A 21,200-nucleotide genomic window follows, 5' to 3' on the forward strand; every position below is an offset into this window, starting at 1 on the left:
ATTTCTCAGATATGTGTAAACCTAAGGTATTATATGATACCTGTGAGATCCCTATCCGGTACCCAGATTAAACTATATCAATTTGAGAGAAAATAACTCTTGATCTCTCACCCATGGCTATCTTTGTCATCTGGCCCCTCAGTAGTATGATACCAAGACACCATAATCAGTTCCTGCAAAAAGAACTTGTTGGAGATGGTACTAATAGTAAGAGAACTACAAAGGGGTGCAGCTATATTTTATTTCACAAACGTGTAGATATTATTGCAAAAAGACAGATTTAACAATTATTCATTTTAATCTGTCAACATTATTATTTTTTATTATTTTTGAAATGTATATATTTTATCTGCCGACTGCAGCAAAGACTGGGCACTCAACAGTAGCGTTATTTTTTCTGACAACTCTGGTTACACATGCCTTGGAGTCCAAGAAAACCTTACAGTTCTTCTTATCGTATTCCACAGGTGTGATATATCTACAATAAAAGAAGAAATATGAGGGTACCATCAGATAGTGGGAAAAAAACATCTTCATCACATGTCTTAAGTACGGCAAGTTACCTCGTCATTCTGGTTTGCATGTACAATCCTGGCATATCGCTAAAAGTTATAAAGAAAGTGCTATAAAAATTGTATAAGAAAAAGCACTATGATACCGGGAGGTAAAAAGAAAAATGCTTATTGAGCTATATATTTTTTTTACTTTTAACCATGCTGTGCAGTAGCCATGCTGCTCTACAACATGGCTAAACATGTAAACATGGCAACACTCGTGTCTCCTGAGGCGGAAGCCGGTAGCTAGGCTAGCGCAATTTTAACCTTGATTGTAACTTCATCCTGTGATTTTAAAAATATTCTTGAAACTCGCTCACCTTTCTCCACGACATCTGTAACTCCCGTGCAGCGGATTTTATCGCTGACACGGGCAAAACAAAGCAGTGTTAGGCTTTTCCTTGCCGTCCTCGGCACCAAGCAGGGACACGCCCCCTTTGACGAGGCCACGCCCACCAGAGCACACTATTTAGGTGCCGCTGAATGCAAGCGACCCTAGCAACACTCGTGTCTCCTGAGGCGGAAGCCGGGAGCTAGGCTAGCGCAATTTTAACCTTGATTGTTACTTCATCCTGTGATTTTAAAAATATTCTTGAAACTCGCTCACCTTTCTCCACGACATCTGTAACTCCCGCGCAGCGGATTTTATCGCTGACACGGGCAAAACAAAGCAGTGTTAGGCTTTTCCTCGCCGTCCTCGGCACCAAGCAGGGACACGCCCCCTTTGACGAGGCCACGTCCTCTTCAGACGTCACTTTCCCCTTATAAGTATGTGCCACTTCCGGACGCGCAGCGGACGGGCGCAGCGGGCGCGCCGTCAGCGCGCCGAAGGCCTAGACACTATGCCCGACTCTCAAAGGCGCATAACCTACACCCAAGATACGCTTCGAGCTTGGAACACGAATAAACATCCCCAGTGTAAGTACATCCTTAAGGAAGACACCGCTTTCACGGGCTGCACCCTCTGCAATCCGACAGAGGAAACGGAACACGGCCAAGCACTTCGACTCGGCCTTCTGAACTGCAGGTCTCTTGTAAGACATGCTCATGAGATAAATATCTTCGTCCAGAATTCTATGCTGGACATATTGTTTCTGACAGAGACATGGATGACACCAAACAGTGACTTTGACATGGTTAATGCAGTCCCACCAGGTTATCAAATTTGCTCTTTGAATAGACCAGTCGGCAGAGGCGGCGGGTTAGCAATACTTCACAAAGATTACTTCACTTGCAGAATCGACAGTGGAACTGTCAAAGACTGTGAAAACTGCAACTTCATTTTCCAGATCTCACCAACAATCTCACTGTCGGGACTAATAGTGTACCGACCGCCAGGCTCACTAGGGGAATTCCCCGGTACTTTGATGGATCACATCACACTAAAAACAATTACTGCCTCCAATTTTCTCCTCCTAGGAGATCTGAATCTGCATTTTTTGGACTCTGCGCATAACACCGCAGCTAACCTACTAGCAGATCTTTCATCAGTTGACCTACATCTTCTGAACTCAAAAGCTACCCATGAGAAAGGCCAGCTTTTGGACCCGATCTTTACAAATATTAGGAACCTCAAAACCCAAGATCCCACCCCCCTCCCATGGACAGACCACTGACTGGTCCCCATGTATTGGCACCTCCAAACTACCCCAGCTCTAACACAGAAAACCAGGACACTCGGGAGACGGTGGCACAAGCTGATACCAGAGGAATGGGAAGCTAAGTTAAGAGAATCCACCGCACCTCTCTCCTCGGATCCCAACACGGCGGATAGAGAATTTAACGGTTGGCTCACCCACTCCCTAGACAGCCTTGTCCCACTAACCAGCACCCTTAAACATATCAAAAGGATCAACCCAGCTCCATGGTACACACCTTCCCTGAACGCATTAAGGAAGGAGTGCAAAAGAACTGAACGCACTTGGAGGAAAAATAAGTCTGTGAAGGAAAAAGATGCCTTTCAGTTGTCCATGAAAGCGCACAAACTAGCACTTCGTAATGCCAAAAGTGCCTTTTACGAGGAAAAAATAAAGAATTCCTCCTGCTCAGCCAAGGAGACCTTCCTTATCCTTAAAGAGCTCCTCCATGTCCCTGACCCCCCACAAAAACCTATGGACCCCAAAGCAGCGGAAAAAAAATGTGTCAATCTAGCTACCTTTTTTGACGAAAAAATTTAAAAAATCCTTGCCTCCCTTCCCGCTGCTAAACCAGACACCACTGGAAAAATTAAGGACCTACCTCCCTTACAGAGGAATTCCTCTGCGAAACCCGATACACCCCAGCTGGCGTTACTCGGCCCGGTCACCATGGAGGAAGTTGCAGCAACATTTGCTTCAATCAAGAGTGGCGCCCCCAGTGACCCAGTACCCATAAGATTTCTCAAAGATATAACTCAAACCGTAGTGCCCCCGCTGACCGCCCTAATCAACACCTCTTTAGTCCAAGGTGAAGTCCCTTCGAGTTGGAAGGAGGCGGTCGTGAAAGGGCTTCTTAAGAAACCATCACTAGACCCTGAGGATCTATCAAATTACAGACCAATCTCTCTCCTCCCTTGGATTGGTAAGGTCGCAGAGAAACTCGTAAATAAAAAACTGTCTCAATTCCTGGAAACCAACCATCTCCTCAAGAACTCACAGACGGGTTTTCGACCAGGTCAGGGCACTGACACCGCTCTCCTCGCAGCAGTGGAGAAGACCAGAGAAATTCTCGATACAGGAGGATCAGTGGCAGTGGTCCTCCTGGATTTGAGCGCGGCATTCGACACTGTCAGCCACCAGGTCTTAACCCAACGCCTAGAAAACATCGGAGTGAAAGATACAGCGCTGAAATGGCTCTCGTCCTTTCTCTACCAACGCTCTATCCAAGTCTGGGAATGTGAAGGCCGTTCCCCCGCCATCCCCCTCCGGTGTGGTGTGCCACAGGGCTCATCACTAAGCCCCACGTTATTTAACGTGTACATGGCCCCACTGGAGGAGTTGGTCTCCCCATTTGGAGTCACCATCGTCAGTTATGCTGACGACACTCAGCTGGTGGTAACTCTCTCTCACCCCAAGCTAGAGCCTTCCAATCTCCATGACTGCCTCTCCAATATACATCAATGGATGAGCGACTCAGCACTGAAATTAAATGGGTCAAAAACGGAGATCCTTCTCCTAGGTCAAAAAACACTGATTCTACCCCCAAACATCTGGCCCGTCTGTATGGGTGAACCACCTGCCCCTAAGACGGAAGTTAAGAGTTTGGGAGTATGGTTAGAGAAAGACCTCACCTTCAGAACGCAGGCAAGGAAAACGGCCGGCATCTGTTACGGCCTATTAAGATCATGTAGAAAGGTGCTCTCCCTACTCCCTTTACAGTCCCGACTACTGCTGATCCAAGGCCTAGTTGTGTCCAGGTTGGACTACAGCAACGCCATTTATTTAGGAGCCCCGGAAACCACTCTACAAATACTACAGAAAACCCAGAATGCCGCTGCCCGGCTGCTCACGAATACCCCAGCCAGAAAATCAGCCAAACCCGCACTGAAAAAACTACACTGGCTTCCGATCAGGGAAAGAGTGAGATTCAAGGCCCTATGCCTGGCTCACAAAGTGCTTCACAACGCGGGCCCACCAATTCTTAACAACTGGATCACACCCTACAGACCGACAAGAGCGCTTCGATCGGACCATGAAAATCTTATTGTGGTTCCCAGGGTAAAAAAGGCCCGCGCAGGAGGTCGCCGCTTCTCAGTCCACACAGCGAAACAATGGAACGCGCTCCCCTTGAAACTTAGATCAGAACCTAACCTCCTGCGCTTTAGGAAATCTCTTCAAACCTTTCTTTTCCCTTAAACTACGTTCACCCCCGTACCTTCATCTATCAGGACCACGAGGTTTAGCGCTGGGATACTTTTGGGTGACTACGCGCTCTATAAAAACCTAAAATAAATAAATAATAAATAAATAAATAAATAAACAAAATTGATGAGGCCAATAGCTCTCAAATAAGCGTGACCTTCTGGCTTTGCCAATGCTTGTTACACCTTAGCTCTTGGTTAGGTTGGATATGCTTTTAGCCCTTCATAGTCGGTGCCATGTAAAGAGGGGTGGGGCAAAATTCTACCTGTCAGATTGGTTGACGGATCCCTTTTCAGTCAGGGGCAGGGCCAGTGGCGACTGGTGACATTTGAAAGTGGTGAGGAGTAAAAGCTCAGGATGAGTGTCATGTGGAGAGCAAAGCGATCTGATTATCATAAGGAGGGTTTGGGGGGAAACGTTTGGGAAACGAGTGGGCAAATGGTGCATTTTCAAGCAAATTTGAGAAATCAAGAAGGCTAATAAAGCAATTGTTGTTAGGTCATCATAAGGATGCAAAGGAATTTAAGCCTGTAACACGTGACACAGGCTGATACTACTTTGCATATTATAAAACCTCTGGTTGTATTTAATATTTTTATGTTTCGAGAGTTGCCACAGTCCTATCATAAAACAGAATACAAAAGCCATGTAACAGAGGGACCAATGGCAGCCGGCGTGTGCCGGTGGGACCATGGGGAGAAAATACTTACAAGGCTGCACTGCTCGAGCGAACGAAAATGGCCTGCTCACACTGTTTCCCTCAGAAAAGAGTTGAAAATACTTCTCTTCACCCAGTGGGGGTGTGCTTTTCGAGCCGAATGTTTCGTTCTGTTAGTACTACTCAAGGCGGATCGTATGGGTCTAGGAACTTGTCCAAGGACGCCCACATTCCCCTGCAGGGTTGTCTCCATGTCAAGACAGTGGCAAGGAAAATAGTAAACTTCTGGTATGCTATCTCTTTTTCTCTCTACCTTAATTCCCATCCTTTCCCCTTTCCCTGACTGTGACAGTGGATAGGGGGCAGTCAAGCATATATTACCTGTAACTGTACTACAACTAACACAGCCAGTTCAGGCTGCCACCCTGTAACGACAAAGGGTTGACGATTACATGTTATATGTTATATGTTGTATAAAAACAATACAAAATATATTGAAATAAGAAAATACTTCTGTTCAAGCAGGGGTGCAACAAAGGTACCATGTATATTCTAACTTGAAGGAGTGGGGGTAAGGGGAGGAAGCATGAGAGAGAAAGAGAGGGAGGGAGGGAGTCTGAGAGGGTGGTAGGCATATAGAAAGTAAGAGCAGTGTATGTGTATGAGAGGGAGAGAAAAGAAAAAAGCGAGATAATGATAAGAGGTGAGAGACATGAGAGAGCAGAGGGAGAGCAGAGGAGGGGGAGGATTGGTGGGAGAGAGAGAGGGTCTGGAATCAGAAGTAGAGAGTGACACAGAGAAAGAGAACGTCTGAGCGAGGGAGGGAGAGTAGAAGAGAGTGTGAGAAAGGGAGAGAGTTGAAGAGAGAGTGAACGAAAAGTAAACTTTGTTTTCCTAGTGGAAGACTGGTGTACTCAGCAACCCAACTGTTCATGTAGGAGCACTATTTCTCTCTATGCTACACTATCAATTTACCCCATGTTTTCTCCTGAAATGTTGGCTGGTTTGCTTTATTTTACATTGTATTCATTTATTGTGATAAAGCGAAAAGCACTGCAGTAGATCAGTTTACCGTGGATTATTCATTATCCCTCCCTCTAAATCAACCCCTTGATACCTAAACAATGACTACTTTATTGTGATTTTATGTGGCACAGACATGGCCAAGAGGCATGTAAGCACCTAACAAGAGTTCAGTTACCAACAGCCAACAAAAGAGTACATTGCAGATACAAAAGAGGGGAAAAACTAAAAGCAGACATTCGGGCACACACACACATAGACACTCAGCTCTGCTTCATGCTCGGAGCACATACCCACACATACAGACAGACACTCTGCACTGCCTCATATTTAGAGAACAAGAGCACTGCGGCCAGGGGCGACCGGTATGGCTTGCGGGTGGCGGGGCGGGCACGCGGGGTTGGGGCTTAGGAGGGAGGGAGATGGGGGCAGCGGGCTGCAATAAAAAAAATAATAATAACACTGACATTGCCGCCGCCGGGTCCCGCGTCTCAGGTCCTGCTCTCCTGTGTCCGATTTTAGGTCAGAACAGGAAGCAGGTAGCCAAGCTCCTACCCCTAAGCCAATCACAATGCTACAATGCAGCGCTGTGATGGGTCTGAGCGCCGTGACACAGCGCTCAGCCAGGGCTGTAGGGGTAGGAATGTTCTCCATGCAGCCTGTAATGCAGCCAGCATGGAGAGCAAGGAAGTGTGCGTGAGTGTTTTGGGCGGCCCGAGAGGGCCGCCCAAACATTCATTGTGCACTTACAAGGGTTGTACACTCCCCCTGCTCTTCAGCCCCGCCCCCTCATGCAAACTGGCACAGAAGGAAAAAATTAAAATGATAATAACATTAAGTTATTATCATTTAATTTTTTCCTTTCTTTTCCTGCTTGTAGGCAGTGAGGCGAAGCTCCTCCACCTTAGCGGAGGAGCCACCACTGAATGCGGCGTGTGCACACACCTAGACACTCTGCATTGCCTAATATCTAGAGCACAAGAGCACTGCAGCGTGTGCACATAAACACACACAAACACAGACACACCTAGACACTCTGCATAGCCTCACATCTAGAGCAAAGGGCACTACAGTGTGTGCGTGCACACACACACACACGTAGACCTTCCTCCAGCCAGTGTGACAGAGATGGAGGACAATCCGAAGGGCTCACTTATTTAATAAAACCTTGTCACCAAGAAAGTGCTAAACAAGTGACCAACTGCATGTCAGTAGCCATGTGTAGTGCACACTGTGTAACCTGAAATGTTTCCAGGCGCTTCTTGCAGAAGTAGCAAATACCCCTATGCAAATAAACTCTATGAGAACACCACATTTTAAAATATGCCACATTTAATGAGAAATCTTGGACACCAGTGGGGTTGTGATTGCTCGTACGTTCTCACAGAGCTCACTTCTTAACCCTTGGTATCCCCAGCCGCACTCATCACACAGCAGCATAAGAGCAGAACAACCCCTCGCTCTATGCTCTGCTCTCCAGGCTCTGCTCAGCCTGCTGTCCTAAGGTATGGGGGTCCTTGCTCCTCTTGTGCTGGGGAGGGGGGCAGGCTGTATTTTATGATACACTTCCCATTAGCCCAGGATCACAGCGATGAACACTCATGACTTGCTGCCTCTGGGTGTGCAGCTCATCACCCTGAGGTCCGGTACCAACCCCGCAACTCCAGCAGCGGAGGAATTTGCTGATCTTTGGCAGCCCCTTACACAGCCATTGGCTTGATCAGGGGCTGCCAACGTTCATTTGGAGCCTTGGTGGCTGCTGCAGCAATCCCCTGGGCTCTTACATTGCAGAGTCTGTCGAGGGCTCATGTGTGCATGTCGGGCTGGTCGGAGCAAGGCTCCTTTCCAACCCGACATACACACTTCACCCAAAGTAGGCCAGACTCCTGGCAATAATCGTGAAGGCTCGGAAGGGAGGCTTCACCCTCGTCTCCCCCTCCATGTAACGTCTTTGCTCGGGTGATGGTCATGTTGGGCACTGCGGTAAAAAAAATCTTTATTGATTAAACATAAACATTTTTAATATGGCAAAGAAACAAGGGGAAAAAAGCCCCCACTTCCATATAGACATACCGCCCCTGGGCAGGACTAGGCATGATTAGCTTATGTTTAGTCAATGGAACAGAAAGCTAAACTAGAAAAGGTCGGAATGGACCTCAAATAATTTTCAGGGCATAAGGCACACCCATAGGTGGTTTGTATAGCTGGTTTTGCATTGAGACTTAGGCTTGAGTGGGGTGTGTGCTAGGCATGGTCATATGCTGACTTGAGTGCCCTCAAAATATCCTACAATTTTTGGTTGCTACTGCAAAAGACAACAGTTGATTAGCGACGACAGGATAGTTATATGGTACTTGCCTATTGGCCTATGTTTGCCACCACACCTGAAGTGTTAGTGAAAAACTTAGTATCCTGAGTACAGTGTCAGGCTAATGATTAGAAGCAAGACCAGGCACTCTTTCAAAATTAGCCAGATTCTCTAGTGCAATTGATTTAGGCACTTCTCCATCACTTTTTTGCTATTGTTGGTAATTTTGTAATATGTTTATCTTGTACTTTATCCATTCTAGTGGAAATAACCAAGTCATAATACCCTCCATTCATTCTCATATCTTCTGGCAAGCAAAACAAAAAAATAAGCATCCGTAATCTCAGTCGTTTTCCTATTGTATAGTGATATGGCTTTTACCAAGCTGCTTCAATTCACACACAAAAAGAAGGGGAAAGAGGTACTACTCTGTGACAGAGCAGCAGCGGGGGCGGACCCAAGGCACCCCGGGGGCACATCCGAGGACAAACTTCCACTGACCGGAAGGCCAGCCCCCAACCCGGACGGAAGAAGAAAAGCGGAAGAGGCAGAACAAGCGTTGGGTTTCGACGAGGCGGAAGGAGGCCGGAAAACGGACCCTGGGGACGAGTACAGCGACGAGGAAGAAGGGAGCACCGTAACAGAAGGAGGATCCGGACCGGGCGAGAACAGAGGAGCGGAAAGCGGAGGAGTGGAGAACCAAGGACCGGGCAAGAGGAGCGGAGGAGACAGCGTCGGAGCGAGTCCAGAGGCAACGGCCAGCGAGAGTGGGGAACTCCAGGGCAACATCCCTCGGGAAGGCGTGGAGGACGAGGCAGCGGTATAAGGCAAGTGGCGAGTGGGGCAAGGAGGGTCTGGCAGAGCTGGGCGATGTACCGGGTGGCATTTCTGGGATACTGAGGTGCGGAATAAAGAAGTCCAGCTAAGCGGCGTTTGCGCAACTGGGGCACAGATAGGCCTCCTGTGGAACTAGAACTCCTGGCCTTTCCTCCCTTCCTGCACGGGCGGGTTCCCTTTATTTCTGTAGGTATTCTTTGGTGCATAGCCTCTTGTTTGTTTGTGTCCCTTAGAGCAACCGGGTGAGGTAACACGGTGCTACGGGCTAGAGGCCCCTTTTCTGTTGTCATCAAACGGGTGGGAGCAATAATAGAAAATACAGGGTCTCTAACTGCCTGTTCCACTCTCTATTTCCCCGAGGCGGAGACCCCAGGAGGAAGAGCCCTCCCAAGAAAGACCAGAAGACCCCTTGGAGGGACGACAAGAATCCAGACCCGAGACCCCAAAAGACACAGGACACAAATAAAAACCCAAAGTCACTGAGCTTTACTTAATAAACACGATGTTATACCGAATCCCTGGCCTTGCGTCCTTTCTGGTGTGTGACATACTCCTTTTCCATCCTTCCTATAATCTTTATACTGTAACCACAAAACTAGAAAAAGTAGGAAGAGATAGGTTGGCAAGAGATATCACCTGTCTCTTTTGTGATCTTGGGAAAACATGAGGTTTTAAAAGTATGTCCTCACCCACTAGATAGTGGCATGCCTCATCATAGGGCTGCTACAACATCCCTGCGCAGACCAACGCCTGGGATGGAGCATAGGAAGGGGAGGACATTACAAACATAAATGTGTTGGGATCCATGCAATTGACAAACAGAAGGTGAATTCCCTCTCCAAATTTAATCTTTTAACCCTATCAAGGCGAACCCAGGAATAAAGAATTAGGAAAGGGTATCTCGGAGTTAGTTTTTAACAGCTTTTATCTTCTTTTTGTTAACTGCATGGATCCCAGCACATTTATGTTTGTAATGTCCTCCCCTCCCTTTGCTCCATCCCAGGCGTTGGTCTGTTCAGGGATGTTGTAGCAGCCCTATGTTGAAGCATGCCACTATCTAGTGGACAGAGTGTTATTGCTGTGGTGTGATGATGCAGTGAAAATAAAGTAGTTACTTGCCTGTAATAATTGTTTTGCAGATAAGATCTTTTCTCAAGTCACATGCTCTACATTTATACTACAACAAACAAAAGGAGGAAATATCTTGAATATCATAAAGTGCATGTATATGGTCTATCTGAGACCGGTAAGTAATAGCACCCAGAGAAATCGGTGCTCACCTTACATTTGTCTTGGACTTGTGTGAGATTAAAGAAGAGTTTTTATGGTATATATCTATATATATATATATCCAACAAACACGATCGCGTCTGCTCCAGCCTCTTTGGTGTGAGGAGTGTTCAGAGAGGTAGCGAGCCTCATATATCCAACGCACAACTAGAACAAGCCACCGGAACCAATATCCCAGGTCAAAAATCACAGAGCCATCACTCAGTTTAATATCAGTGTAAGTTTACTTCACACACGGCAACATTCGACAACCCAACGCGTTTTGGAGCTCACGCACTCCTTGGTGACGGGTTAGGCATATGCATACTATCTTCCTTATTTAAAGAGACAAGTTGGGTGTTTCTGCAAACAACATTCAAAAAATACTTTGCATTGTTTTTGTATTTTAACATGAGCATCAAGAGCAGTTTCTGTGAGCGTTATTTAACATAGATTCCGCTTAATCCACAAATCATGCTCATCCTCTTCTGTTGGGGAGGATGGAGTCAATAAAAAAGTATTTCAGGTCTTTAGGGTCTGCATTATGGAATTCACTGAAATGTCTGGCCACCGGGTAGGCTGGATCCCTGTTTTTTATTGCCTTTATGTGCTGGAGTAACCTCTTGTGTCCTTGCAGTATAGTACTGCCTATATATCGTAGGCCACATGGGCACCAGCACATAAACCACAAAATCAGATTTGCAGGTAAGGGCCTTGTTGATAGGTTTTTCTTGTTCCCCAAAGGGTGTTTCATAAGTAGTTCGGCTGGTTCCAAACAGACATGCCTTGCACGTCTTCCATTTGAAGAACCCTTTTCTTTGGGAAAGCCAAGTCCCACTGGTTTGGCCATCAGGGTCATTTTGGACTAGGACATCCCTCATAGAGGGTGCCCTACTGTAGGTGATGGCTGGCCTCTTCGGAAGTAGGTGACCTATTGTGGGATCTCCTAATACTAGGGGCCAATTTCTTTCAATGATGTTTCTGATCTGTTTTTCTTGTTTGCAGTACCCTAAAATAAACCTGAAAGTGTCTGCATCTTGTTTCTTTTCATTTTCTCTCTGTGTTTTTCTTGAGGAGGGTTTCCCTGGGGACTGTGTTACTGTGTTTGATGGCCGCAAAATATATATATATATATATATATATATATATATTACCTACTGGCGGTCGCCAGTAGGTAGTTATAGTTAGGACCGTGTTTCCATAGGAAATCTCAAAATTCTATTTTGAATAACTTTGGCGCCGGTAGACAAATCCACATGAAATTTTCAAAACTAATGGGGCGCTCCGCTCAGCTCCTACCCTGAAAGTTTTGGGGTGATTCGTCAAGCGGGGGCCGAGAAAAAAGGGGGGTCCCAAAACGCGTTTTCCCCATGCATTTTTCCATAGGGACTTTAGTCGCAGCTACAGCCCGAACGGCTGAACAGAATTATGTGAAATTTGGCACAGAGGTAGCCATAAGGTCCATGAAGTGCCTTTTGCAGGTTTGGTGTAAATCTGTTCAGTATTTCCTGAGAAATTAGCATTTAAATCAATATATATATCTGTACGTGCGCAGCGTGCGCGCACTGAGCAAGACCTGTGCGCGCACCCTGCCGTGCGCGAGCGCACTTCTGATTGGTTGTTAGATGTCAGTAAACATTCGAATCGGTGGAAATCAGGAAGCGGCGGCCGCCATTTTGTCTCTCGCATAAAGAGGGGGTGATAAACAAAGGGGGAGAACGTGAAAAGGGGGCAGAGTGGGGAGATATTGACCCACTAGGCATTGTATGGGGGTCACAGTAGGACCTTGTAGGGCAAAAAAAAAGATTTATATTTTGAAAAAAAATATCGCCGAGTGCGCGCACCCAGCGCGCACCCGAAAAATTTTTCAAAACAAAAAAATTATAAAAATTTGCAATTAAGTGAAAAGATATAAGGTGGCTCTAAAAAGAGCCCTTGTGTTTATTGTGTGTTTTTTGGTACCTACAAGTAAGTACCGATGCAGAGTCTAAAGTTCAAGAGGAAGATTCTGTTGCCTTCATCAGTGAAGTGTACACCATCTCCTCTATAAATGTCTTGCATGTTGTAACGCAAGTTGTTGTGGTATATAGAACCCATACCATAGTCTCTGAGGAAAGCAGAAATAGATTTGTTGACGTGCTTCCTTGCTTTGTCAATCTGCGGACAAAATTGGTTGGACCAGTTCCACTTTTGCCTTTGGCATATGTTTGAATATACATAGGCAGTTTGTGGAAAAAGCGACATCAATTGCACAAAGGTGTCCTTAATAAGCATTTCCAGACCTACCCCAGTTAAAGTGCCTAGGTCATTACCACCACAGTGCACAATAATAAGGTTAGGCTGTGGGAGATGTAGAAAGGTTTTCACCAAAGGCATTAATTGGTGCCACTTTAACCCTCTCTGACCAATCCATTTAATGTCTACATTTGGCAAAGCAAGGTCTCTCACCATACCTCTTTTTTCAGCAAATTTTTCACTCCAGAAGACATAGCTGTGACCTACAATCCACACTGTGAACATCTTCCAAGGAGATCTGGATGCACTCAGGAGGTGTCTTTCAGTAGAAAGGCAATATGAAATGAAAGACAGTTGAAAAATGGGGGCACACATAGTTTTTTTTATAAAAAGAACTCATTGGCTGTTTCAAACCATTCTACACTAAAAACTAGGCTGTATGTTTAAATTTTAAAAAGCATGTTTTGTATTGGTTCAGAAAAATGTGTTACCAAAGAACATTACTATGGATTTGCTGTTAGGTTTGAAAAGTCAAGCACTCTTGCTCTTTGGATATGAAACATTGTCTGCTGAACTTCTGACCTCTCTCCTCACAGCAGTGTTCCATGACCTGTTGCTATGGTAGCAGGCAGGAGACAAGTTGGGGGAAGGGTACATTTGGAAAGGGGTTGAAGTTTTCAACCAATAGAAATGTGTGATTTCATTTGAAAAAAAGTGGGAAGCACTGAGATTTGAAATTAACATGTATATGTGTGAAAAAAGAGAGGGAAACATTGCCATTTACTGGTTCTGGAGAGAGGAGAGAGGTGTGGAGCTCTGATATTCTGACTCTGATAGTCTGCTGTTTGAGTGGCACATTTCTTTCTCAACTAACTATTTTAAAAGGTGAGTTATGAGTTTGAGAGGGGATGTATGTGGTGATTTTTGAGATAAATATTAGAATTGTGAATCTTCTTCAAAAGTTATGTTTTACATTTTGAGGTTTGCGAGATATTTAACTGTTTTGAACTTGTAAGATATTATGGAGTATGTTTTCACAATAAGTTTATGTGTACTGGTAAGAATGAGGAATACTGTTTTGTGCCTACCATCAAACCATGAGTCTGTGTGCAGAGAAGAATTGTTGACAGAGATTTAATTTGCGTTGCTGTTGAAAAGTAAGACTTGCAGTTGAAAGGAAAGGACAGCTTGTTTTTAATTGTGATGGTTAGGATTTAGCAGAAATCACTTTGAAAGAAAAGAGAGGAAAATGGCAGCACATTTGAAATTAGCATTAGTTCTGTAAGAATTGCTGACCCAGGAAAGGGGCAGCCTGTGTTTTGTGCCTACCAACATAGCATGAGTCTGTGTGCATATAGGAATTGTTGTCTGAGATTTAATTTGTGAAGTTGTTGTTCTGTAAGGATTGCAGACCCAGGAAAGGGGCAGCCTGTGTTTTGTGCCTACCAACACAGCATGAGTCTGTGTGAATATAGGAATTGTGGCCAGAGATGTATTTTGTGTTGCAGTTGTTTTGTAAAACATGCAGTTGCAGGAAAGGGACAGCTTGTTTTCTTCAAATGTGGTGGTTAGCAGTCAGCAGAAATCACTTAATCGCAAATGAGAGGCAAAAGCTAAAACATTTGAAACCAACAGGGTAGATTTCCCTTTCAAAATAGCAAAGGCACAGGTAGTTGCCATATGTTCAAAACTGAAACTAACCTTTCGCACACATGCACTGTTACATACATCCCAGCAGTCTTCATGCAGTTTTGAAGTCTCTTTGCTCATCTGTCTTGCACCAGACAATACACAGTCTCCAGAAACACACTCTTGGCACACACGCAGCACCTTCTCCAACACTCTCATGCGTAGTACTCAGCTCTGTGTGATGTTTCAGATAGCACTGTGTAATGCAAACACATTCAACGTCACCAAGGCCTCATTTTTATTGATCTAGTCTAATCACTCACCCTGTAACACATGGTCATGGTCTCAAGGAGCTGTTAGGACATGTGCTGTTCTCTGCCTCTGTAGATTGTTTTTTTTTTGCCCGCTGTTAAATGATGAATACAATTGTTTTCACTATTTTAAGTGAAAATTAAAAAATTCTGAAAACAGCAAAAAAGGGCAAAAAATTGCTTTGTAAAATATGTAAACACATGTAATGCTTTTTGTAATGTATGATTGAATATTAATACTTTTTTTCTTTTTTTGCAGAACTAGAAAGAAAAAATAAAAAAAGAAATTCTGTTCCCTTGCAAAATACAAAAAAATTTTTTTTTCAAAATAATTTATTTTTTAAAAAAATAAGTGAGAAATATTTGTATTTCTCAATCCTCCCTTTTCATGCTTCCATTTCTTCACCTCTTTTTGTACATTAAATTTTTTCTTTTATTTTTTTTAAATTTTTAAAAAACATTCTTGGGTGCGCGCAGGGTGTGCGCACCCAAAAAAAAAAATAATAAATAAATCCCCCCCAAAATTTTGGGGGTTTCGTTTTTAAGTGGCTCTTAAAAGAGCCCTTGAGTTAATGGAGGGAAACAGGAAGAGAAAAACGAAAAAAAAAAAAAACCATCTATGGCCTACTGCACTCATGCGCATCAAATTTTCTCTGAATGAGATCAAGACTGGTCTCACACACAGAAATAAGTCGACCGCAATCAGTGCAGCGTGTGGACAACCTCGCAAAACAAGGTGGTCCAAAAAGAGGTGTGGAAGAAGGCAAAGGCACCACTGCAGAAGAAGTGCTCGCCTGAGCTGCCGAAGATGTGCTCGGCTGAGCTGCTGCAGATGTCGTCGGTGGAGCAGGTGGAGGGTTTGCTCCAGAAGCTCGACGAAAAGTCACTGGATGCATTTTGTCAACATGCCTCAACATAGTGTGAATGCTAAAAGAATACTTCTTGTTAGGATTCCCACGTGACAAGACTTTTTGACAAAGTACACAAGTAACTTTAGGTGCATTTACCTTTTTTTGTCCCTCTGGAAAAGTGAAAAACTGCCATATAAAGCTGTCTTTCTGCTTCCTGCTCCTCTGCCTCTCAAGAGTGTCCTGGTCACTGTCTGAAGATGGTTGCTGTTCAGCCATTGTCTCTCAACAACAGAATAGGTCCTTCTCCAAAGGAATCAGAACTAATAATGAGGGGAGTAGGTGTGGTTTGGGAAGAATCTGGAACTGAAAGTACTTCAAACCAATCAAAAGTGATGATTCATGATCACATGACTTGCCATGAGGGGATTGGGTGTGGTGTTGAAACAATCAGAAACTGAAAGTAATGATAACCAATAAGAAGTGTTGTTTTATTAAGCATATAACCCGAGGTGCGCGCACTGCGCAAGCTCCGAGCACGCACCTTGTGATTACGCATGCGCGAACACGTAGGAGCGCATGTGCATACATCATATGCGCGTACGTAACGCACATACGTTGAACACGCGTATACGCGAACGTTATTGCGCGTAATTTAAGCGTATGCGGAAGTGAACCGCGTGGAGCGCGTACGACGCACGCACGCATGCGTATGTACGTACGCATACGTACTGGGTGCGCGCTCCCAGCGCGCACTATAACGTATATATGCGTACGTAAATTACGTATGACGGTATTCATAAAAAACTTACGAAAACGTACTAGGAGCGCGCTCAGAGCGCGCACCCCAAGAATTTATATAAAAAAAAAAAAGTGGAGAAAAATTAATTGCAAAAATTAAATAAACTGTTCAACTTTATCCTAATTGAAATTTAAAAAAAAGAGCAAAAACAAATAAAAGGATACAGATAATATATAAATGAATACATAGGAATTTTATTTTTATCATTAAAAAAAAATATTTAATTTAATAATTCCCAAATTAGCATTTAAAAAACCGTACAAATTCACTGAAAAAACCAAAGGTTTCACACACGTTATAGTTAGGAATTAGCATTTAAAAAACCTTGCAAATTCACTGAAAAAACCATAGGTTTCACACATGTTATAGTTAGCTGGACATTTCTCTCATACAAAACCAATGAAATTCCCCCGTTATAGTTAGTTCAGCTAACTATAACTCGCGCGCCCGCAATGCACTGCTGATGACGTCACATATTACATCACTCATGACATGGTCAGTGACATCACTCATGACATCACTGATGACATCTCAAATGACATCACTGATGACATCATCATTGTGGTAGAGTGGCAGACCTCCTCTCCCCCTAATATAACCTTTGATACACACATTCAAAAATAGAGACTAAAATTTTCAAAACAATCGACATACCAATACCAGTTACAACAACCTCTTCAGTAATTCTAAGATCCACATCCACATCCACTCATTCACCAACAGTCATATACAGTCACTCATACATGTAATCACTCATCATATGTACTTATACACCTATACATCCTGTTACACAATGCCACTCATCCATAGAGTTACTCACACACATAGTCACTCATGCTAATAAAGAATCAAACATACATTTACTTGCATATACAGTTATACACACACCACCACACTTACTTCTATGGAAACTTACACATACTTAGTCTTTTAAACAATCACTTATAGAAACACATACTTATTCATACAGGAACTCTTTCAATCTCTCACTCTCACATATACTCACTTATATACACCGATAGTCACATATACTAGTTTAAAACATATGTAGTTACTCATAAAGACACTATTGAAACAGTCATTCACTCACTAACACAACCATACACACACTCATCCACCCATACAGTCCTGCACACATGCTGTGTTCAACACATACAAACAGTGAGTCAGTCATTCATGCACCTATGTACTACGTAATACCCCCCACCGAACCATGCAGACACTCAGACTGATACTCAAAAAAACAACTAATAACCTATATAGACACCCATATAGCTACTCACCAACCCATGCAGCCACTTATACACAAAGTGAGAGACTGATACAGATATTTACATATTTAAACATTACTCACTAAGCCATGTATTCACTATGATACACTTAATCAGTCAGTTACACAATCAATTTTTCAAAAACAAATCATCCATTTAGACACTTATATACCCATTTATTCTTCCATCAACCTTGAGATATGCATATATAAAACATATTTAATTTTCAGAAAAACACACATTCACTGGATGATGTCATCAGTGATGTCATTTGAGATGTCATCAGTGATGTCATGAGTGATGTCACTGACCATGTCATGAGTGATGTAATATGTGACGTCATCAGCAGTGCATTGCGGGCGCGCGAGTTATAGTTAGCTGAACTAACTATAACGGGGGAATTTCATTGGTTTTGTATGAGAGAAATGTCCAGCTAACTATAACATGTGTGAAACCTATGGTTTTTTCAGTGAATTTGCAAGGTTTTTTACATGCTAATTCCTAACTATAACGTGTGTGAAACCTTTGGTTTTTTCAGTGAATATATATATATATATATTACCTACTGGCAGTCGCCAGTAGGTAGTTATAGTTAGGACCTATTTTCCATAGGAAATCCGCAACATTCTATTCCCAATAAGTCTGGTGCCGGTTGACGAATCCTCGCGAAATTTTCTAAACTTTTGGCTAGCTCCGCTCCGCTCCGACCCTGAAAGTTTCGTGGTGATTCGTCAAGCGGGGACCGAGAAAAAAGGGGGGTCCCAAAACGCGTTTTCCCTATGCAATTTCCCATAGGATCTGTTGTCGCAGCTACAGCCCGAACCGCTGAACGGAATGACACTAAATTTGGCAAAGAGGTAGTCCTCAGTTCAGACTCGTGCCTTTTGCATAAATGGTGTGAATCCGTTCAGTAGTTCCTGAGAAAATTAGAATTAAAAGTACATAAATATCTATGGCCGGGGAGGATCCGCGGACCCTACCCGCACCGTAAGCGCACCCTCCCCGAACCGAGCGCGCACCCTCCCGATCGCGTGCTGAATGCTAATTGGCTGTCGAGTGTCTGTCCACATTCGAAATCAGGAACTGTTCGTGGCCATTTTCTACCTCGGTAGAAGCGAGGCTCAAGAAGCAAGGGGAATAAGTGTGTAAAACACATAAAGGGGGCAGAGTGGAAATACTCTGACCCTCTAGAGGTGCTTAGGGGGTCGTAGAAGGACCCCCTGGGGTCCCATTTCTTTTTTTAAACGGCGGAATGCGCGCACGGTGCGCGCATCCTATCGCGTTGGGTGCACGGATTCTCTCGCAAGAAATCATTGGTTGTATGACTACTTTCTACACTGAAAGGTAGGGTGTATATTTCTGTTTTTTAAAGGTATGATTCTTATTGGTTGACAAAAACAGATTGTTAGGAACATTATATATGATAAGCTGATATGTTGAAAAGTCAAGCACACTTCCTGTCTTGTTTAGCAACATTGTGTGCTGAACTTGTGACCTGTGTACTCAGTGCAGTGTTCCATGAGCTGTTTCTATGGTAACAGGTAGAAGGCAGATTGGGGGAAGGGTTGAAATGTATTTCAGGTGGAAAGGGTTGAAATGTTTAACCAATAGAAATGTGTGTTTGCTTTTGAGTTTATGTGTGAAGGATTGTGATTTGATGTTTACATGTATTTGTGTGGAAAATAAAAGGGAAACTTTTCCATTCTTTGTTTTTGCTGAGAGGTGCACAGTGCAGAGATTCTGTAAAAGAAAATATGGTGAGTGACTGAAAGGTGAGTTATTTAATTGTGAGGGGATGTATGTAGACTATTTTCATTTTAATCAGACTAATGTATTTCTCCTGCTAAAGTGTAGGGAGTACTTTTTTTCTCTACAATTTTATTGACAGTGTGTGTGCATGTAGAAACCATTCTGTGAGAAGCATTTGTGTTTTTGATGTGTTTGTAGACAGATAACTGTGCTGTTTTTATATTTCGGTAGAATTAGAAACCAGTCATTGTTTATGAATTCGTGAAATTAGTTATATTATGTATCTATACTAAAATATAGTACTTCTTCTAGATGAAGACATGTGTTTTGGTATAGTGCAAGGTATAGTGTTGTTTGTCTAGAATCACACAGGGAGTATGTGTGCATTCAGGAACCACTGTGAGAGAAGCATTTGGTAACATCGTGTATTTGCTGACAGATAACTGTTTTAAAACCTGTCATGTTGTCAAGTTTTAGTAGCATTAGAAGCCAGTCATTGCTTATGCGTTGATTAAATGAGTCAGGCTTTAACACAAAAGTGCAGTCCTGAAATATGTAGATTGTGTGCAGTTCCCTTACCACTTCCACAGTAGAGAATGATTTTTGGTAAACTCCTAGGGATAGTGTTGCTTGTCTAGAATCACACTGTGAGTCTGTGTGCATTTGGGAACCACTGTGAGAGAAGTATGTGGTAATATCGTGTATTTGCTGACAGATAACTGTTTTAAAACCTGTCTTGTTGGGGGCGTGGCCAAGCGAGCCGTAATGGCGGACGCGAGTTAGAAGAGCTCGGTCCAGCCTGCGGCGATATCCTTCAGTATCCTGGTTTCCCCGGCCACATCTTGAGCTGGAAAGGGGTGTGGGGACGTTTCCCCCCCCGCGCAGCCAACCGACGGAACTCCGGGAGCCCCGGGGGTGCTATCGGCGGTGGAGTCGCGCCGCCCGTGGCCCGGGCCCGGAGACGCGGCTGAAGCCGGGGAGTCGAGTGCTGTATCCAGACGGCCCCAAGCGGTGGCGGATCGAGCCGCGCCCGGCCTCAGTTGACAACGAGAGGTGGGGGAAACACTGGGGGCAGGCGGTCTGCGGGCCACAGTGGAGGCCTTACCAGAATCTGTCGCTCCCCTGGGGGCCCGGAGAGGAGCTCCGTGGGACCGGCCCAGCGCACATCAGAGTGGCGGTAGAAGCAGAGGGCCCGCCGGAGGGGATAGATCCTGCACCTACGCACTGCAGCGCGGAGAACTGGCGCCGGGAGCGCTGAGAGCCAGCGCAGCCACCAGAGAAGTGGAGGGACGATCCGGAGTGAAGGCGGTGAGGGCCCCCTGGGCATGTTGGGCCTTGGCGGGGCTGTTTGACGGGGCTCCGATCCTCGTCTGCGCGCCAGAGGCTGCCCACACATGAGCTGCCTCCTGCTGAGGGTCGGGGGAGCGGACCTACTTCAGGACGCGAGCAGAGGCCTAAACGGGGTGGCGATTGAGGCTGTGACGGCCGGATCGGGCCGTAGAGGCACGCAGGGAAGAGGAGTGATATTTGCGACGGCTCGGAGAGCGGTCCAGCACAGAGGAGCGGAGTGTGGTGATTTTGGGACGGCCAACACACGCGCAGGGCAGCACATGGGACTCGACGGACCATCCTAGCGGTGAGCAGATGGAGGGGTAATTGGCCGAGGTGCAACGTAATCGTTGCCGTGGGCCCAGTGGACAGCTACACTGAGGGAGGCAGGGCAGGTGGCTCCTGGTCGGTCGGCATCCAAGGCGCTTGGAGAGGGCCCCCGTATCTGGCAGGACTGGTTTGACTTTTCGGGCCTCCTTCTGCGTGAGACCGTGGGGTTCAGCCCCCAGAAGGGGATTCCTGGGACCTGGGGCAACTG

General features: G+C 44.9%; 1 protein-coding gene across 1 annotated transcript in view; it reads right to left on the reverse strand.

Moving 5' to 3' along the window:
• Positions 1 to 345: 345 nt before the first annotated feature.
• LOC146867190 (beta-microseminoprotein-like) overlaps positions 346 to 21,200 on the reverse strand; it is a 309,484-nt gene continuing 288,629 nt past the window's right edge. The window contains exon 4 of the mRNA XM_085614846.1: positions 346 to 478. Coding sequence (XP_085470972.1) covers positions 346 to 478 — 133 coding nt within the window. The remainder of the gene's footprint in view (positions 479 to 21,200) is intronic.

The sequence above is a fragment of the Triturus cristatus genome, chromosome 1_2 (genome assembly GCF_964204655.1).
Source record: "Triturus cristatus chromosome 1_2, aTriCri1.1, whole genome shotgun sequence".
Taxonomy (NCBI): Eukaryota; Metazoa; Chordata; class Amphibia; order Caudata; family Salamandridae; genus Triturus; species Triturus cristatus.